Here is a 21,718-nt window from a genome sequence, read left to right on the forward strand (position 1 = left end):
ACGAAGACCCAATGCAACCAAAAATTAATTAATTAATTAATTAAAAAAAAAAAGAGAGAAGCTCTTCAAATGTTTTAGTGCAGGGACCCAGGCTGCGCTGGATACTAAATTGTTTTACAATTTACTAGCTGTGTGGCCCCATGTTCAGTTTCGTTCTCTGTAAAAGAGGGATAATAATATATAATAAATATGTTCTCTTTATAAAATATATAATAATGTATGATAAAGCTGTAAAGAGGGTTGAGTTAAGGGTTTTGCATCGTGCCAGACACATTGGAAGAGACAATATGTTATTATTATTATTGCTACTGTTATTGTTGTTATCATCATGCAAGTGTCAGTGGGTGTTCGGACTCAGGGAACTTTAGACCCTCTTTGGGGCCCAAGATTTTGCGATTCTGACAGGAAAATGGAAAAGATGAGCCGCTGGGAATTCACACGCTCTATTTCCAGCAACCAGATGACACACAGTGGATGGATGGCCATGATGCTCGTTGGCCTGGAGTGGCCTAGGGTGTTGATGCAAAGGGGTCCCCTGCCTGTCTTCACTGCTGATGGACATTCCCAGTGTGCCCTTGCTGGGGAGGGGAAGTGGGTGATGAGAAGGCCCAGGTCTCCTTGGAACTAATTTGAATGGGCTAAAGTAGCAAAGGTGAGACGGTGCTGGTAGAAGGGGAGATACCTGGTAGCAATTCCATCAGCTTTGGGTCCTTAGATCTTTATGCCCTTAATCCCTTAACTCCATTCATCCACCGATTCTTTTATTCAGTGATTAATCTCTACTGATTATCATGGGTTTATCCACAGACGCTTCCTTCTCTTTATTCCTTCTTTGCTTTCTGTCACTCAGCAAATAGAGTTTGAGCATCCTCTGTGCGCCAGACCCTGCTGTGGGTGCGAAGGTGAGAGAAAACAGACATGGCTCCTGTCTCTGTGGACACTGTTGTCTGCCTGCGGAGAATGATACTGATCAAAGAACCAGGCACAAGAATTTGTGATAACTGACAGTATTAGTGCTGGGAAGAGAAGATTCAGCATCTTTATCTGTGGATGGGGACTGGCCTGGGCAATGATGTTGGAGGATGCCATGGGGACCCGCTTGCTGCAGGATGAAGAGGTGGTGGCCAGGTGGGCCGTAGGGGGCAGGTGTTCTGGGCAGAGGGAGAGCACATACAAAGGCCCAGTAGAGGAAGGAGCGTGGCTACACTTCCTGACTCACAGTTGCTAGGAAGTTTCCTCTAAATTATATTTACACAGAGACTAACCACATGTGTATGGGAACTTAATATACAATGAAGGTGGTACCACAAATCAAAGGGACGGGATGGATTATTAAATAGATGGTATTGGGGATGTTTGCTCACTATTTGGAGAAAAATAAAACTTGACCCCAGCTGGCATGACATACAGAGGTGGAATCCAGTTGGACTAATGGCCTCATGTGAAAGTTTGGGAGAAGATCCTTGCGCTGATTAAAACTGATCAGGGGCTAATATGTGGGACATACCAAGAACATGTGCAAATTAACAGGAAAAAGACAGGAACCTCCATGGAAAAATGAGAAAGTGTATGAGTAGAAGAGAAACCCAAAAGGCTCACAGGCCGATGAAGAGATGCTCAATGATTTTTTTCCTTGTTTCCCTTCAGAGGACTCATTTTATCATCTTGTCTCCACTTTCCTTTCTTTTTCTGGACTGAGATTCTGCAGCACCTTAACTTTAGCCTTTTTTTGAAGACAAGAGACCCGGGATCTAGGGGGCAGTTGGGACATCGCTTCCCTACCCTGTGACTGAACACCTTGAGACGAGCAGTGATACGGGACGGCCACCAGATGGCGCTCCAGACCTCCCCAGCTCAGAAAGCTCGGGAAAGGAAAGATTCTCCGGAGAGTATAGCCCATTTATTAGTAGAATAAGGAAAATCAGCCAACTTTTGAAATTGCCAGCCAGAATGAACAAAATGTTCCCCCCAAATCTGTAAGGTAGAATTCTGCTTCTGTTGCGATTCCTGAGTACCTCTCCAGGGCTTTCTCAGGAAGAATTCCTTTCGCTCCCCTGGGGGAGCCCTGAGTCACTGGATGTCCTGCCGGGCACAGGGTGGGGACTGGACCTTCCTGCCCCTGAGCGCTTAGGACCCGTAAGAGTGACTACAGAGGAACCAAGCTAGGGTTAAGGGAGAGCAAGAAGGCGACCCCTTTGCTCAGAGCCTCTGTGGGGCTGGGCCTGCCTCCCCCCGGCTCTGGGCTCGGTTCCTGGATCCTCAGAGCCTTGCCTTGAGACCTGTGAGTTATCGGGGTTCACGGACAGGGGTCGGGTCGTGTCTTTGAGGTACCGGGCTGCATCCGCTCGCCTTTGGCATCAGGGGCGAGTCAGAGGCTGTCACACTCTGCCTGGATCTGCCCATCCGAACGAGGGGCTTGCCTGGGGCGTGTCCTCTGCCTTGCGGGTGGAGCTGCAGGCGGGACAGCCCAGGTGCTCGAGGCTGAGGTCCCGCCCCCCACCCGAACCCACCCACCGATGAGGGATGGGAGTTGGTGGATAAACTCCCAGCCTCCTCCTCTCGGGGGGCAAGAGCCCCCCAGAGCCCCAGTTAGGGAGCCCCAGCTCATCTACACACCCTCTGTTGGTCTCTCTTCCCACCATCTTTCCCTCTCTTTCCCTCACTGGCTTCCCAGGGTCACCTCCCAAAGAAACTCCTTGCACCCAGACCCTTGCTTCAGGTTTGCTTTTAGGGAATTCAAAGAGAGCAGGAGAATCAGGTACATTTGATAAGCAGCTTAGATGTTTTCAGAGTGCAAATTACAAGAGAGAAAAAGAAGCAGATGGAGAAAAAGACCCCAGCGGACCTCCAATTGCCATGAGCTAATCCCAACTCTTCATTGTTGCAGGCACTTGTTCTGAGGATCCCTTGTTCAAAAATCCAGTTACTTTGGGCATGCAGAAACTTCAAAACTCTTTTGAAGACCGTCATTGTGAATGAGAAATCCACGTTTGACATTTTCAGTTGCCTCCACTCTGCCCTGCGAACAGGGAACCCCCCCACTCAGATAGCACCTGGAGTGTGAGCCTGGTTTGTAAAATATTAACCAGGTGATATTCTTTCCCCTGAGCTCATAATGCCTTCTGACATTCTGATGCCAGCATTTTGGAGGCACACAGAATACAGAGAGATGAAAGCCAAGGGGCAAAGCCGCCCCAGTTACATTTCAGAACCCTCTGGATGTATTCGTTTGAGGAATTCAGCACCCAGCTCAGGCAAACCTCTTAGCAGACAGTGTTGAAAGAGGTTAATGGTGGGTTTGTGTAGGTTGCTCTTGCTTTATTTAGGTTCCTGGAAATGCAAGTGTCAGCACAAAGTATGTTTATGGTTCTATTAAATCACCAGGAAAAAAATATCAAGACAGTTGTAAAAAAAAAAAAGCAAGGTTGGATGACTCAGCCTGAATAAATTAAGAACCAAATTTGATGCAAAACTTGGAATAAGCCAGGAGCCACTCCATTCTCCAGCATCTTGTTGGAAGCTTATGAACCCCTTTCTCTCATTTTCTCTCTCCCTTTCTGTCTCTCTCTATTTTTTTTGGTGGGGGGAGGTGTTGGTTTCTAAATTTCTGGTGACCAGCCACCCTTCTTTCTAAAGGCCCATATAGAGGAATTTGTTAAATGTTTCCCGTGGAACTTAATAAAAAGGTTCTAGGTAGAATATTTTCCCTTAAAGATGAGAGGCACTGTGCAAACAAACAAACATACAAAAAACCTCACCAAAAACATTTGGAAGAGTTCTGAGTATGTTTACAATAATCTATACACACCTCCTTATATTCTACCGTCCTTATTTGATTCCTATTAAAACGCTATGGTTACTTGGACAAAATTATAATTCGAAAAGATAGGGAACTCCCTTAACTGTTGGTGGGAATGTAAATTGGTGCAGCCATCATGGAAACAGTATGGACGTTCCTCAGAAAACTAAAAATAGAGTTGCCGTATGAACCAGAAATCCCACTCCTGGGCACATGTCCAGACAAAACTGGAATTTGAAAAGACATGTGCACCCCTACGTTCATAGCGGCACTATTCACAATAGCCAAGACACGGAAGCAACCTAAATGTCCATCGACAGATGAATGGATAAAGAAGATGTGGTACATACATACAATGGAATACTACTCAGCCATGAAAAGAATGAAATAATGCCATTTGCAGTAACATGGATGGACCTGGAGAGTATTATACTAAGTGAAGTAAGTCAGAAAGAGAGACAAATACCATATGATATCACTTATATGTGGAATCTAAAATATGACACAAATGAACTTATCTAAGAAGTGGAAACAGACTCACAGACATAGAGAACAGACTTGTGGTTGCCAAGGGGGAGGGCAGGTGAGGGAGTGTTGGATTGGGAGTTTGAGATTAGCAGATGCAAACTAGTATATATAGAATAGATAAACAACAAGGTCCTACTGTACAGCACAGGGAACTATATTCAATATCCTGTGATAAACCATAATGGAAAAGAATATGAAAAGGAATATCTACACACACACACACACACACACACACACACACATATGTATAACTGAATTACTTTGCTGTACACCAGAAACTAACACAACATTGTAAATCAACTCTACTCCAATAAAAAAAAAAGATGCTATGGATACTGACACACAAAGAGTACAGACAGTACAATTCCATTTATATAAAGTTTAAAAACTGGGAATAACTGACATTTGCTGTTAGAAATCAGGGTCGTGACTGTTCTTGTGTGGATGGGCAGTAACTGGGAGGGGACACGAGGGCTTTGGGGTGCTGGTTGTGTTTTGTTTCTTGACGGTTACGTGGATGTGGTCAGTTTGTGAAACTTCATTGACCTATGTGCTCATGATCTGTGCACCTTAAAACTTTTTAAAGTTTATTGATCTTGCCATATAGGTTAAGTTAAAAAAATGTTTTTCACCCTTGCTAAGTGTACCAGTCCCCGCTCGCCTGCTCCACTGGGAATCTTTGCCGCGCAGTGGCCAGGCCCGAGACCCGAGTGTGATGCCTCCTGGGATTGTTTGACAGCAACAGCCTACCTGCGACCTTGGAGCCGTAGGCCACTCCGACCCCGCAGATGTTGTTGTTGGCGACTGCAGAAACTTCCCCGGCACATCGGGTCCCATGGCTGCAGAGAACAGTAAAGACAAGTCAGATACAGGGTCAAACGACTTGGAGAAGATCCCTTAAATTCTATCTATGGTTCTTTTCAATGGTTCAGTTAGCCCGGAGCCCACCCAGGCCCCTGGATTTTCCATCTGTGTCTCTCCTTTCGACCCCTTCCAATTCCCAGCTGCCCTTCCTGACCTTGGCTTGTTTCTACCGTGAAGAGTCTTCTCAGAACATTTTCAACCTTGAGAGGTGATCTTTACTTTAAAATTTGAAGTGTCTTACTGCGGAAAACAGTTATAGGCTTTCTGTGAAAAGGAGACAATCTAAAACAGGTTGGTGCTGGTCGAAACAGCTGATTTTTTTTTTTTTTGAAACGCTAGAATTGTGGGCTGGTGTTTATTTTCAAGGCTGGTTCTGTCCACAGGCAGGGAATGAATGCTGCCTGCCAGTTGTGGGATGAAAGTTATTTACCTTTTTGGATTATAGCCTCCTTGAGGACATACTGAATGCTACAAATCCCCCACCTTGCTCTGGAACCAAATAAACCCACACTGGCAACTGTTTGCATTCAATTTCGAGGGGTCCACAGAAACTTTGAGGCCGACCAGATTAAGAATCCCAGGCATCTATTAGATAATCTTTCTGAAGTTTGCCGGCCTTACAATTCCTAGCAAGGCCTTCTCAGGGCTTATGTTCTAGAATGTTCTCTGCAATAGACACTGGAATTTCATTAACTTTTTCCCTTTTGCTCCCTTTTCTGTTACACCAAAGGAATCTAAACAGCTCTCCCCTTGAACTGGGCCGGCCTGGTGGCTGGCTTGGACACATGGGAGGCAGCGGGAGGATGCCTTCTATCCTCTGGGCCAGGGTCCGTACAGAGGAGCTTGGGCTACAGCTGAGGCCACGTGGGGAGTGCAGCCGGGCAGCCCCCATTGTTCCAACATACCTCAGGTGAGGCCCCTGGAGGCCTGCCTCCCCCAGACCCAGACGAGTTACCCCGTCAGCAGCACATGGAGAGAGACAGGTGCCTACCTAAGTTGCAAGACTGTGAGCTAGTAGATGTTCTCTTTTAAGCCACTAGGTTTCGGGGCGTTTGTTAAACGGCAACGGGGAACTGAACCCCGCGTAAGCTTGAGGTCAATCACAATGCCGTGTTTTAACCCCAAACAGCATTCAAGAGGAGGAGTGGTCCAATGTACACATCACTGGAAACGGCCAGCCCCAGCCTGGAAGTCCATCCTAATGGCCCATGAAGCAGCTAAGTACGAAGTCGGCTGCAAAAGTGTCAGCTTGGCCTGCAGAGGGACGGTGGTGAGGGCTGGCTTCCCCCTCACTATTCACACGGCGGGTGCAGGAAGGGATGTGGGGAAGGGGACTTATTGGCTGCGCAGCCCAAGAAGTCCTGATTTCTGCAGTGTAGACGCTTCGCCGCATTCTCTTAGGGCAAGCAAAGCTCACACCCGCCCTTAAAAAATCACATCGGAGGACTGAAAATATACGCACATATTTTCTCTCTATATGTGAGCAAAAGTGAATCCTGCCTCTATGAAGGCTACACATCTCACAGACTCAAAATTCCCTTTGGAACAAGAATGAAATCTGTATGTGGTGTCTGAGGAGACCTCGTCGTGACTGCAGAGGTCAGCCCTGTGGTGGAAGCTCTGTGAAGACCCCACGTGCTGACTGAGTAAACCCCTGTCTTCTTGCCTGTAAGTTTTTGGTAGATCTCATGGGAGATTTTTGAGAAGGGACTTAGTTATGGTTTAACTTGATGGGAGAAGCTACCATGGACGTGGATTTCATGGCCCCCATCTTATTCTCAGTGCTGAAGAAAATGGTAAATAAAATTCTGAAAAACAGCATGGAAGTGTACACCCATGTATCTATATAAAGTGAAACATACACATTTTATATTGCTTCGTACGTAGACTTTAAATGTATATATTCAAGTATATAGTTGTACTTATATCTACTTATGTATTTGTAATTATATACTTCTATATTCATATGTATATATACTTACACATTATATATAATCCACATATTAGATATTTAAATATATAAAACACATGCCATATTAAGAGGACATGCATATACTTTATATATACACACATATATATTTAAAAATGGAACTTGTGCGGACACTGATTAAATTTGGCTGGCTCCCTTGCTGTTTGGTTCATGCTGAACAAGTTTTTGTTTGATTTTTTATTTTTCTTTTCGGTATGCGGGCCTCTCACTGCTGTGGCCTCTCCCGTTGCAGAGCACAGGCTCCGGACGCGCAGGCTCAGCGGCCATGGCTCACGGGCCCAGCCGCTCCGCGGCATGTGGGATCTTCCCGGACCGGGGCACGAACCCGCGTCCCCTGCACCGGCAGGCGGACTCTCAACCACTGCGCCACCGGGGAAGCCCCAAATAAATATGTGAAGAAAAGTTTAAAAAGCAGTGCCACCTCTAATTCGAGTGAGCACTAATTTCCTTATTATTTAATAATCAGCCCTGCCAGGCTCTCCTTTCCGAGGCCTTGCCTGGAACAGTCGATGCTTTGACCGACATCTGTGAAGCACACATTATGCTGGTGGAGGGGGGGCCCTGCTCTGAGGAGCGAGGAGGGCCAACAGCACCTGCTGTGGACGCGGCAGTCGTTCCTCACCAGGGACCACAGTCAGTGCTTTTCTTGTCGCACCCCCTTTACCCCTCGCGGGAGTAGGTACTGCTCCATTTCACAGATGTCAAAGCTGAGTATCCGAGGATCTGGGCCAGGTCTGAGACCCAGGGTCAGCTACTGGACCCCCCATCACCCTCCCACCCAGTGACAGACCTTCTCTGCCCTAAAACTGCTCACGAAAGGCTGGAGGACAAAATCGTGCGAACTTCCTTGAGCAGATTAAAGACACTGAATGCTTCCATATCCTTAATTTTGGCCTTTAAGTGGGGAGATGACTGTCGTGGTCCCTCCAGAGGAACATATGGGAAAAAACATTTCATTGCTAAATTAGGCGACACTAATTATAAGCGGGTAGTGGCTCCCTGTAATTGTTGGTGACACCAGGCCTCTTCGCACCCCTGGGCCTCTGTCGGCTCCGTCGCCACGGCCTTGAGTGCCTTCCCTTCAGTCCTGTTTTCCTGATCATCTCAGAGAACGAGCTTGCTCTTCTGAATATCAGGAGAATCCTTTTCCAAGTCCATATTCATCTGGCCCCTCTGCTCTCCCAAGAACATTCAGTAGCTCCCCTTTGTCTCTAGAGTAAAACACGAGTCTGTCAGAAGTGGAAATCGCTGTGGGTGTGGGGAGGAGGGACAAAGCTCGGTGGCTTGATTGGCCTCCCTTTTTTTTTTTTTTTTTGAAATTCAGTAAGTGTTTATTGATTGGCTGATTGAATAAAACAGTCCAGGTGAGAAGTCTGATTAGCTCACAAAAGAGTGGGATTTGGCAAAAAAAGATGTTATCTAACAAAATCTGAGTAAGTTATAATCTTTTCAAACGTCTTCAACGTATTCAGAACAAAAGTAATTTAAAAGATAGATTACTGAACAGTGCTCCACAGGAAGGGCAAGAAGACTGGTTTTTGGTGAAGATCCAACCCTTGCGTGGACCCATCGTCTGGCCCCTGGAAGACCTGAACCGCTGACGAGGGTTAGTGAGTACTCTCTGGTTCTACAGAACCAAGCCCATAAATTTGTGCTTTAACTAATTAATCGCCTCCTTCTGACAAAGGTCACCGGGGGGCAAGTGACAGGAGTCAGGGGTATCATGTTGCCAGAACGGCCTCGATCTACTGTTCCCCTGGGCCTGTGCTCTTGGCAGTGTGATTTTCTAGCTGCTTCATGAAGAGGGGAAGCACAGTTCCCCTACCTTGAGTCTGGCTGGCCTGGTGACTTGCTTTGGACAAAAGAATGTGGTGGAAGGGATGGGCCTGGCCCTCAAGAGGCCCACAGCTGCTCTTTCTCCTGAAACTGCCCTGGTGCCATGTGGACAAGCCCAGGCTGGCCCATTGGATGGTGAGAGACTGTAACCCCTCATGCCTGTCACCCAAGCTGACAGCCAGCTGTCCCCCAGACATGCGAGAGAGGACGCCCTAAGCCAGCTAGCCCCCAGCCTCCCTGCCAACCAACCCTGGATGCAGGGACGAGCCAGATCAGCAGAACTGTCCAGCGGACCTACAGACTTGTGAGCGATGTCAGTGCTTATTGCTCTAAGCTACTACTTCTGGGATGATTTTTTATGTGGCATTACTTGGCAATAGATAACTGATACTCTGGACAAGCAAGGCTGGAGGGGCAATCCCAGGTTAACCTGTGCAGGGTGGGGTTTAAGCCTGGACCCTGATGATGGCTGCACTGGGGCTTCCCTACAGCCATGGTAGCTGCTGAGATGTCTAAGAAAATCCTGAGGACCTGCTCTGACTCGGGGAGGGGGCACATCTCCAGAGAGACTGTGCCCCTTCTTCCACATTGCTGACCTTTCACTAGAGTGACTGGCCACCCTTCTTGCCCTTTCCAGCCAAAGCATGCATTTCTATGTGACTCCATTCAGGGAGAGATGGACGGGGCAGCATGCATACAGCACCTCTCGTTTACTGACACCCACCGTGGGTGGGCACCATGCCGAGAGTGCCGCAGGCTTTGTTTTATTTAATTCTCACAACTATCATTATCCCCATTTTAAAGAAGAGGGAGTTGAGCATCAGGGTACTAAGTCGCTTCTCAGTTCAGAGGCAAAACCAGAATTCAGATACAGGTTTGCTGCTTCTGAACCCTGTTCTTAAGCATGACCTTTATAAACAAGATGAAAAGACAACCCTCAGAATGGGAGAAAATATTTGCAAAGGAATTTACAGACAAAGGATTAATCTCTAAAATATATAAACAGCTCATGCAGCTCAATATTAAAAAAACAGGCAACCCAATCAAAAAATGGGCAGGAGGCCTAAATAGACATTTCTCCAAAGAAGACATACAGATGGCCAAGAGGCACATGAAAATCTGCTCAGTATCATTAATTATTAGAGAAATGCAAATCAAAACTAAAATGAAGTATCACCTCACACCGGTTAGAATGGGCATCATCAGAAGATCTACAAACAACAAATGCTGGAGAGGGTGTGGAGAAAAGGGAACCCTCCTGCACTGTTAGTGGGAATGTAAATTGATACAGCCACTATGGAGAACAGTATGGAGGTTCCTTAAAAAATCTATAAACAGAACTACCATATGACGCAGCAATCCCACTACTGGGCATATACCCAGAGAAAACCATAATTCAAAAAGACACATGCACTGCAATGCTCATGGCAGCACTGTTTACAATAGCCAGATCATGGAAGCAACCTAAATGCCCATCGACAGACTAATGGATAAAGAAGATGTGGTACATATACACAATGGAATATTACTCAGCCACAAAAAGGAATGAAATTGGGTCATTTGCAGAGAAGTGGATGGACCTAGGGACTGTCATACAGAATGAAGTAAGTCAGAAAAGGAAAAACAAATATAGTATATTAATGCATATATTTGGAATCTAGAAAAATGGTACAGATGAACTGGTTTGCAAAGCAGAAATAGAGACACAGTTGTAGAGAACAAACATATGGACACCAAGGGGGGAAAGTGGCAAAGGGGTGGGCAGTGGTGGTGGTGGGATGAATTGGGAGATTGGGACTGACATATATACACTAATATGTATAAAATAGATAACAAATAAAAAAATAAAATCTTAAAAAAATATATCATGTATTCCTGATGCTCAGAAATGTGCAGATAAAAAGTGTGATGGTTAAATTCATGTGTCAGTTTGGCTGGGACATGGTGTGCTCAGATATTTGATTAAGCATTATTTTGGGTGTTCCTGTGAAGGTGTGTTTTGGATGAGGTTCACATTTAAATTGGTGGACTCTGAGTAAAGCAGATTGTCCTCCATAGTGTGGGTGGGCCTCATCCAATCGGTTGAAGGTCTGAATAGAACAAAAAGACCAGCCTTCTCTGGGTAAGAGAAAATCCTCCAGCACTGCCTTTGGACTCCAGCTCGTCTCTCCTGGGTCTCCAGCCTGCCAGCCCACCCTGCAGATTTTGGACTTGCCAGACCCCATAAACAAATCTCTTTCTTTTTATATACATATCTGATTTGTTCTTTTTCTCTGCAGAATCCTGACTAATTCAAAAAGTAACTTAGTGGTTTAACCAACTTCCACTGGTTCTTTGGCTCACTCACTGGTTAGGGTCATTGGCTTAGGTTTTCTTCTACAACACGGACTGTCTTTGCCACGTGATTTTTGGTGGTGACAGAACATACTAACTGGTAACCAAGCTCATTTTCTTTTCTTCCTGGGATCCGGTTAGGCTCCATTTCCCAGCATCCCCGACACGTGCATGTGGCCAAGTGACTGAATTTCAGCTGATGTTATGTGGGTGACAGGATGTATGCTGCTTCCAGGCCTGGCTCATAAAAATCCCCAGAGCCATTGTCCATGTTCTGTCCCTCTAGTCCGTCATGCAAACCTCCAAGGTGGAGCTTTAGTTCCATTTTACAGATAGGGGAAACTGATTCAGGGATCACTTACTCCATACCAAGCGATCAATATATGGACCTTTGTCCATTATAATCTACTGTATTTTTGTCTCTTAAGAAAAGAATAATTACCACCTGAGGACCATAAAATCCCCCCATATGGCAAACATTAGTTTCCAAAGTAGAAATGATTATACCAACATACAGATATTTCTTTTGCCATCTGTATGATTCTCTCCACAACCCCAAATCTGTGTTACGTCTATTTCTTTTAGCTGAAGGGGAAATTTTAAATAATGAAAACTTGTGTCATCCAGGTAGCGGACTAGAAATTTTTTTAAAAACTCACAACTTTGTGGTATTTCTCCAGTGGCTCAGAAGAGCTCACAAAATTAAACTCTCTTGGATTTCACTGTACTCTGGATTGGCTAGAGAGAGGGGGTTGATTGCAAAGAGCAACCTTTGTGCTGGTATCGGCTTAGGAGGTAGTCTCAACGCTCACATGAAAGAAAAACTTAGATTAGGTCTTTGAAGGCAGTTTGGATTTTGTTATTCAGGAGGCAATTTCAGAATTAGTCCGTAAAGACAGAAGGGAAAGATGTTTGTCTATTTCTAAGCCATTACGTGTCCCCAGGGTAAAGTATTGGTTTCCATCACTGTGCTAATAACCAACCAGAGAGAGCAATTTTCCCCCCATATTCTTTTTAGGCCTGTTTATTGGGTTCTTCAGAATGAAATATGACTTTTAATTAAAAAAAGTTAATCACTGAAAATCGTTCTTATTTGAAGGTTTAACTAATGCTATCAATCAAACGTGCCCACACAGAGACAGACGATCCTTGGTATCCATTTATCCATATTTCCCTTCATTTTGGTTGCTTGAATAATAAATGTCTTCTCTCTTCCTGAATTTATAGTAAACTTTTTGTGACCAGGAATCGCATCTAATCCAGAATCTCTTACTCTTTAGGGCGTAATAGATAGAGCATGCTGCACCCTGTGATGCTGTGTAAATATTGCCGACGGCGGGGATGACATTTCAGTGGTGTATGCCTGTCAAAGAAATGCTATGCAAGAGAGATTGTTATGGACAGCAGCACAGCAATGGAATACAGATCTGCAGTGCATCACCAAACATTGACCTAAAACCCAGCAAGGCTGCAAGATTATTGACAAAGTGTGAGCTGCAGACCTTGGGAGAAGCAGGCAGCTCTGAAATGGACAGATGTCAAGGGCACTCAACATCTTGGCATGGCTGAGAAAGTATGCCACCCATCCATCAACCAGCCAATCAATATTTATTGAATGCCAGAAAAAAAATGTGATACTAGATCCTGATACCTCACAGCAAATCAGTTACAGCTGTGTTGCATATTATTGATGCTTATTAAATATGTATTATTTTCTACCTTTTTGCAGTCTGGGTTATTGTTGCTACTGTGGCCGTTATTATTTTGCTTGGTCGTCTGTATTTCTCTGATTGCAAGCTAGGAGGAAATTACACTCCTCTTCCAAATTTCTCAACTGTGTTTCAAATACATACCCGGAGCACAGATACCGCATACAATTATTAAATGGTTCACAGTAGAAAAAATACACTTGCTCTGCTGAAAAAGGAATAATCCTACAAAATCAAATGAGGCACAGGGCGAGGAATTCTAGTATACAGGTCCCCTAAAAGCTGTTCTGCATATGTATGAAGTTTGCCATCATAAGGAGTCCTTGGCTTGGAGTTTTAAGTATGTTCTTAAAGAAACATACACTTGAAGGAAAACAAGTTAACCTATAAGCACAGAGAGGAGATATGATGGTTTAAAGTGTGAGGAAAGCCCAAAGGAGACACGTGGCTATTAAACTCAGTTTCCCAACCAAGGGGAACGTCCTCCTTGCTTGCTCTTGAGAGCGCCCCTGGTAGAGTGTTTTATTTTCTACTTTCCACAGCAGTGAGAAGCCAATGATGGAGAGCGTGGCCTTTTCTGGGCAGGAATTGCCTCTGCGTTCTAACTGGCCTGTGTGGCAGGTAGTGTGGCTAGAGCAGCAGCAAGCCCAATGCTGGTCAGCTTCGGGCAGCCCTTCATTGGAGTTTCGGTGCCGAAACTAGCTTATCCAAGAGCCCCGAGTCCGCTGAGCAAAGATGGGGGAGTTGGGACTGGTGCCCAAGCCCAGAAGAGAACACCTGAAGAAACTGGCAGGCTGGAGGCTGAGCCTGCCTGGGCAGTAAACCCTGCTCCAGCCAAGGGCAAGTGCTCAAGGCTCTCAGAGCTTCTGGGCAGCGGCATTCCTAGAGTGCAATGGGAGAATCGTCCTTGTCTAGGCCCCACGCCCAGTTTCCGACCCAGTCACAAGATCTCTCCTCTTCTCTCCTAGCAACCTGTCCAAACCTTTCATGCTCACCTCCTCCATGAGGCCTTCTCGGATTGCTGCCTTCTGCACCAGTCTCTAACTCCAGGACCAGTTATCCAGGACACCTCCTGAACACATCTGTACCTCCTGCCTCTGCTTCTTTGCCTAAATTGTACCCTCACCCCAGAATACACTCCCCTCCCCTCCCAACTCTACCTAGTACCTTCATTCAAATCCCGGACCAAATGCCACATCTTCAAGGAAACCTGTCCCAGTTTCCCCAGCCAGAGATAACTTTGCATTTCTCCACGCTCTCTCTCCAAAGCACTTTATTATGAGGCAGTGCTTGTAACGGCCCCTCACTGGTGTCAAATCCTGTCTCCACCACTTGTTAACTGTGTGACCTTGCACACATTACTTAATCTTTCTGTGCTTCGGTTTACAAAATAGAGATAATAATGTTCACACCTATTTCAGAGGGTTAGATTGAGAATTAATACACGCAAAGCACTAAAACAGTGCCTTAAACATAGTAATTAATAGGTGTTCGCTTTCCTTGTATGATTTCAGTCCTAGCTACACTTAGCACTGTAGTGATTCGGGCTGCTGTCACCTCCTCATGGGACGCTGCAAGCTCCTCAGAAGCTTAACCACCAAAATGAATCATTTCATGAGGACCAAGCTAAAGGCCCAGTTCTGGTTATCTCTTTTTACGTCCTATGCTTTTAAAATTTACTTTTTGTTATAGAAAATATCAGAATAGACAAAAGTAGAGTGAAATCTCATGTAACCATCATCCAGCTTTAACAATTATTAACTCACAGCCAATTAGATTTCCTTTAAACCCCCCTTTATTCTCTTTCCTTCCTCTACAAGCCCCTAGTTATACTGAGAGAAATACTAGGCATAATATTCATCCAAGAGGGAATTTTTAATAAACTTATCTTACACTCAAGGGAACGGTGCTATCTTCAAATTCGCTTTGTGCCAAGCAGGGACCACCTCCAGGACAGACACGACTCTTCGGACCACAGATCCTCCCAGGGCTGTGGCCTGAACTTTGACCCGCCTTCCTCTCATAATCACTTACAACAGTCGTTTTGTTTCGAGAGGCCGTGAATTGAACCGTGGTACCGTCCAGTCAAGCCATGATGCATGAGGATCTTTGAAAATGACTTGATAATTGTGAAAAACCCCATTTATGGGTCAAAGCGGCCACTGTGTCTTGAGTCATTGGTTCCTTAAGAGGCAAGGATCATACTTGCCTGACTCACGATGACTGTGTCTCAGGCAGTTGGACACTTGGGGATTCTACCTCCGGCAATGAAGAATTTTAGTGCCCTGGGCTTCCCTGGTGGCACAGTGGTTAAGAATCTGCCTGCCAATGCAGGGAACACGGGTTTGGGCCCTGGTGCAGGAAGATCCCACAAGCCACGGAGCAACGAAGCCCTCGTGCCACAACTACTGAGCCCTCGCGCCTAGAGCCCGTGCTCCGCAACAAGAGAAGCCACTGCAATGAGAAGCCCACGTACCGCAACGAAGAGTATTTCCTGCTCGCCGCAACTAGAGAAAGCCCACGCGCAGCAATGAAGACCCAATGCAGCCAAAAATAAATAAGTTAAATAAATTTTTTTAAAAAAAGAATTTTATTGCCCTAAGCGCTCATTAGTCCTAGAGGATTTTAGCCAGTTTAAAATTGAACTTTCAAGAACAAGTTTGTAAATGAAATTATTTAAGATAGAGGACATCTCCATTTTTGCTTTTGTTTTTGTTTAAAGAATATTCTTACAGCTCATCACACAGGGAAACTTACTTGTGGGGGGTTGTGTTTGGGTTCAGAAAATGGGATGGGGGAACCATTCTGTTGGTTATATTTTTGTGCCTGGGTCCATCCATTGAAGATGAATTTAGTGCCTACTAGCTGCAGAGAGAACGCTAGTAGCTGGCACGCATGTTGCTACTGCCCTTTTTGATAGCGTGTGGACAGCTGGTGACCGATGGTGCTGAAGCCATGGCCACCCTCATTGTCCTTCTCAGCACAAGGTTCCAGGCTGCTGTTAATATGTCTCGCCCCTGGCTTAGTGACTTCTATTTGATGACTTCACATCCCTGTGTCTGAAAATGGTTTATCAGCTAAGGGTATGCAAGGATCTAGGTGAGTAAGAGACACTTCAAGTCAAAAGTTCTCTGGCCTTTTTTATACACCCTCACCCCCAAACGCACACTTCCAAATCCTGCATGACGATTTTAAAGCTGCAGATGACGTTGATAGAGAGTGAACTGTGCTCTTGGATATTAGCGATGATCTTTTAAAAATGTTACAAATTCGAATTGTGTTTTCCCCTTTATTCTTTTCTGCATTTTCTGTAATTACCAAGCCCTGTGTGCTCTGTGTGTGCCCCACTCAGTCTCTGGTCAGCTTGCTAACTGTAGGAACAGAGTCTAAGCTACCTGGTCCAGTGAGGACCCATCCCTGGCCACTCTCTGGTCATCATGCCTTCTGTCTTTTATAATAAAGATGATGCTTATAAAAGAAGGGTACAATTTGGATTTAGAAACACTTATCGAGCTTGGGTTCAAGTGTCGGCTTTGATATTTACTGGTTGTTTGTACAGGGAGGTCAGGCAACTTTTCTGAGCCTGTTTCCTTGTCACTAAACTAAGGATGACAGCATTTGTTTCATCTACCTTGAGTTTGTCACGAGAAGTAGAAGCAACGAGTAAAGTGCTGTACACACAATATATTTTTATATCATTAATTGAAGTTCATACGTTCTCATCAGCTTCACTCAAAAACATCAATAATGGGGAAGCACTAGGTTTAGAACTGAGTCAATTTTGACTGAACAAGCCACGTGCCTTAATTTCTTGATATTTCTTACGTGTGATAAACAACTTAGGCAAGAATTTTACTTGGAGAAGAAAGAGACTGCGTTTACATGTTTTGTAGCAAAACAGGCCGAAGAAAAACCACACTTTTGGATGAACCATTCACTGGGTAGTGTTGCACAATAGGATGCCAAGAAGTATTTCAAACCCAGAGTTAACAATACTGTACTGCATATTTGAAAGTTGCTAAGAGAGTTGATCTCAGAAGTCCTCATCACAAGGAAAAAAGTTTTTTTATGTGACTATGTGTGGTGTCAGATATTAACTAGACTTACAATGGTGATCTTTTTGCAGTATATACAAATATGGAATCATTATGTGGTACAGCTGAAACTAATTATACCTCAGTTAAAAAAATACCTCAAACCTCTGCCAATTATGCTTACTGTTTTGTCAAAAGGGGCTACATGAGCTGTTATAAGGCTACAGCAAAAACATTTTTCAAAAACATATAGACACAGACCCCTGGGGCAAAAGAGCTCTCTGCAGTAGTTTCAAGAGATCAAGTAAAACCCATGTGTTTACGATCACCTTGTGGTGGGTTGAGAAAGGTTTCTTATTATTCCTATTTTCTTTTTATCTTTAATAAGATGGCAAATAATTCCTAGTTCAACAGAACAAAATAGTCAAGAGATAATTCTAGAGGAGTGTTGCCATATTAAAAAAATCAAGAATTTAGAGAATGTAGCCACAAAGAAGGAAAAAAAATCACCATATAATTTAGCAAGGCATTGAAAGCATTTTGCTGGTGATATTTAAGCCTTAAAAACACAACAGAGTGAAATAAAACCCCACACCTGATGTCCCAGACACCTCAGGAGGCCCCATTTACCTGTTAAACCAGTCATCTGTGTATCGAGGGTAAGGATAGGGGTCGTTGCTGCTGAAGTCGTAGCTTGCTTCGGCGTTCTGCAAAACACAAGGTGTGTCATTAGGTCATAAAGCCAGAGGCACGGGCACGAGAGGATCCGAGAGATGCAGCCGTCTTATGTGGACGGTCCCTCCATGGAGGGCTATGTTAACATTCTCTCTGGACCAGCCCTCGAAGAGGTGACAGAGCAGACGTGCGTCCGTGGAGGATTCTATCCTCCTGTTATCCTCTTTTCCAGGCTCCCTCATCCCATCCTATTCCAGGCCCTCAAAGGGTTAGCAAATTTGCGTCCTGTGCTACCCAGGACTGTCTCCATTTTAAGCTGAGTGACACTTGTGGGTCAGTGGGGCTCCCCCGGAAACCAGGACTCTCGTTAAGCTTCCTTGCATTGATGGCCAGAAGGATCTAGTTCTCATGTCACAAGTGAGGCAGCCTCTAGAGTTTTCTTACTTTATGCAGAGCTCACTCCAGCTCCCTGCTTCAGGCTGACAGAGGCTTGTCTCCTTTACATTTACGGGTGTTAAACCCAAGCCCCGAACGTTGGCCATGATATCAACCTCATTTATTCACTCAACAAATATCATTGAGTCTAATATATGCCAGCGACTTTCCCAAGTATGGGACTACAATGGTGACATCCCTGCCCACATGTAAATTACAGCCTGGTTGTCGGGACAGACATCAATCCCACAAAAAATAGATAATTGCAAACAGGAGTCCTCAGCGCTACAAGATACAATGAGAAGTTTAAATTCTATTCAGTCCAATACCTCCAATTTTCCCATTGGGAGTCTTTCCCCACAGAAATCAATTACCTATTCACTTAAATTGATTTCATGCTTTAATTTGTCCGTTTAGGTCTTCAGTTGGTCAGCCTTTTATTTTGGTCCGTGATGGGAGATGGTCCCCCACCATCTGATGGCTAATCCCTTCCTTCCTCTCTGCCTGTCAGTTGCCCAGGTATGCTGAGCTCCGTGAAGCTCCTCTCTCCTCATCCCAACCTCCCTCCTTGGTTTTTGAGGTGTGCAACCAAGACCCCGGATGGTTTCCTGGTCCGCAGTATACACTGGGCTGGGAAACACTGCGTTAGATACATATTCCAGCTGGGAAATTTCTCCATTCCATGGGCCCTGAGACATTGTAGAGAACTGTGCTCTTTTATGAGTCAAAACACTTTAGTTTGTAAACTTAATGTATTAGTGGCATAATGGTTTTAAGAGCAAATTGACAAGTTCCATGAGTTTCTGTTTCCATTTGTTGGATGGCAAAGGGCCGTCAGTAGCTGGAATGACCAGAATTGTAACACTAATTTATTTTAAAAAATGTGCTTGGGGCAGAAGTCACCTTGAAATTTGTTTAAAAAATTTTTAACTTAAAAGTTTTTAGCTTTATTGAGGTATAATTCTTATACAGGAAATTCCACACGTTTAATGTCTATATCTTGATATGTGTACACTCATGATGCCATCACCACAACCAAGGTACTAAACATACCCATCACCTTCAAAATTTCCTTGTGTTCTTTTGTGTCTGTGTGTTCTTCTCCTTCTTTTTCTTTTGGTACGAACATTTAACATGAGATCTATCCTCTGAACATATTTTACAGTGTATAATACCGTCTTGTTGACTGCTACATGGCAGAGGTCTAGAACTTATTCATTTGCATAACAGAAACTTCATACCCATTGAAAAACAATTCCTCATTTTTCCCTCCCCCACCTTTCTGTTCAAAATTTGGACCAGTCCCTTATCTTGGGCATTGAACATGGCTATCCTGTGTTCTAGAATCTAGGTCTTCCTTTAAATCCTAGTCTTTAGAGAGGATGTGTTCCTGTCTCCACTGTCCATAATTATTGGCAAATACCCAGGTCTGCTCCTCTCCACTTAGATCCCAAACTACCTTCATTCACCTTTAAAAGTTTAATTCTCTATCTGGGCTATAATCCCAGTCTTTGGGAGACCCTCTCAGATTTGGCATATTTTTTTTTCTTGATGTTTCTTGAGCTATTTGGATCTCAATTCTTTTGAGGGATACTATTTTGAAAGTAACTTATTCGTCTTCCCTAAGTATGTTCAATTAGCCCAATCTTCCCTGAATTTTTGAGACAAGAGCATGCTTAGGTAGAGCTGGTGGGGTTGGAATATTAAGAGGAACACAAGTTAATAGTTTTTCTTTGGGGTTTCAAAGCTGAGGTTGAAAGTTAAGTGATAGATCTGGAAGACTATTTGCTAGGCCTGGTTTGTTTCTCTGTAGAAGAAATTAGAATGGCCCAGTCTAAGGTGAATTGAATAGAAAATTTATTGAGTAGTACTTGTAGGGCCCTCAGAGGAAGCCCTGAGCGCTACCTCTCTCTTCTGAGCTGTGTTCTTGGAGTGGGAAGGGGGCGTGTTGGGATGTCCAACCTCAGAGAGGTCTGGGACTCATCCCAGGACAGGGGCGTGGAGCTGAGGACCAGAAGTAGCTCCGTGAGGTGTCTTAGCTGAGGGACTCGGGGACGCCCCATTCCGTGTTCCTGTGATGCTCACTGCAGAACAGGAAGCAGCAGAATATTGTGCGGGAGGCTGAGATTAGTGAGAACACGACAGAGAGAACCAGCTGCCCTAGGAAGTCCAAGGGTCACAACAGTGAGGGTTCAGGCAGGATCTGCGTGAAGTGATGACCGAGGCCATTGGGGTGGGGATGCAGCAGTAGTTTTCATGGTGGACAGATGATGAGACGTGAGCTCTGGGAACCCGCCGCCTCTTCTTGATGCTGTGCTAGTCCTTTGAAGCTTGAGGGTGGAGACAGGAGGGTGGGAGCAAAACCCGTGTTGGCCAAGGACAAGTTTCTACCATCAGTGCCAGCAGGTTGTTGGATAGAAATTAAATTCCACCAAAGGGCTTCCCTGGTGGCGCAGTGGTTGAGAGTCCGCCTGCTGATGCAGGGGACGCGGGTTCGTGCCCCGGTCCAGAAGGATCCCGCATGCTGCAGAGAAGCTGGGCCCGTGAGCCATGGCCGCTGAGCCTGCGCGTCTGGAGCCTGTGCTCCGCAACGGGAGAGGCCACAACGGTGAGAGGCCCCTCCAAAAAAATTCCACTAGAGAAAAATAAAATCAGAAATTTCTGCACCTTTGTGTTTGCTGCCTAAGCAATTGACCTATTTCACCAGCTTTCCGCCCTGGCTCACCTTTCTTGTTCACAACTGTCACCTGCGGTCTGGGCCAAGGTCTTTAGCTCTGATTTCTGGTTCTGGAGAAAACGGCTTGCCACGACGTACGTGGGGGCAGGGGGAGGAACTGGAGAGTTCAGACAGCAGAATTTGTTCCGGAGAATCCACGGGACTCTGAGACCACTTTCACAGCAAGAAGAAAGACCATGTATTGTCTGCAGTCAAATTCACCTCAATGTTGAGTTGGATGAGGACTTAGGAACTCTAATTTGTTGTCTTTACGATGAATTTGATGACTGATGCTCATTCCTTGTGTAATAGTCCAGGCTGAGGCTGAGTATTAAGGAAGGCAAACAGGTGTTCTTTGGCTGTATATTTTCTGGCAAAAAATCCAACGGTTTATGGCAAGAAAGAATGAGTGATTTTTTGCAAGGGTTCTGTTTAGACTTTTAGAGCCCAAACTCGACGAGTCATTTGTTGATCTGAATTACAATGTCTTCGTCCATAAAACTGTTTGTGTACAGGAATAAATTAAACTGGTCTTGGATTATAGGGGAATTTTCTAAAATATCCATTAACATAGACAATTGGGAGGAGGCAGAGTCTCTGTAGATTTAATGCTGTGGTATCCTAGGCTAAGCCAGAGGTTGGTTTGGTTTGAATTCTGTAACTTCGTCCTAAAATGCATTCGTCTATTTTCTTTTAGAAAATACTAGCTGTTTAGCGAACATAATTTAATCATTGATGATTCAGTATCAGGATGATTCAGAGTCACCATTAAGAACTTGAATTATCATTGCACCATTG

The 21,718-nt window shown here is 44.8% G+C and overlaps 1 protein-coding gene across 1 annotated transcript in view; it reads right to left on the reverse strand.

Annotated features, from left to right (window-relative positions):
• Positions 1 to 21,718, reverse strand: part of PCSK2 (proprotein convertase subtilisin/kexin type 2) — a 214,267-nt gene that overhangs the window by 34,222 nt on the left and 158,327 nt on the right. The window contains exons 6-7 of the mRNA XM_004270393.3: positions 17,725 to 17,801; positions 5,078 to 5,166 (exon numbers count right to left, since the gene is read on the reverse strand). Of these exons, the coding sequence (XP_004270441.1) occupies positions 5,078 to 5,166; positions 17,725 to 17,801 (166 nt within the window). The remainder of the gene's footprint in view (positions 1 to 5,077; positions 5,167 to 17,724; positions 17,802 to 21,718) is intronic.

Source organism: Orcinus orca, chromosome 16 (assembly GCF_937001465.1).
Source record: "Orcinus orca chromosome 16, mOrcOrc1.1, whole genome shotgun sequence".
In the NCBI taxonomy this organism is placed as follows: Eukaryota; Metazoa; Chordata; class Mammalia; order Artiodactyla; family Delphinidae; genus Orcinus; species Orcinus orca.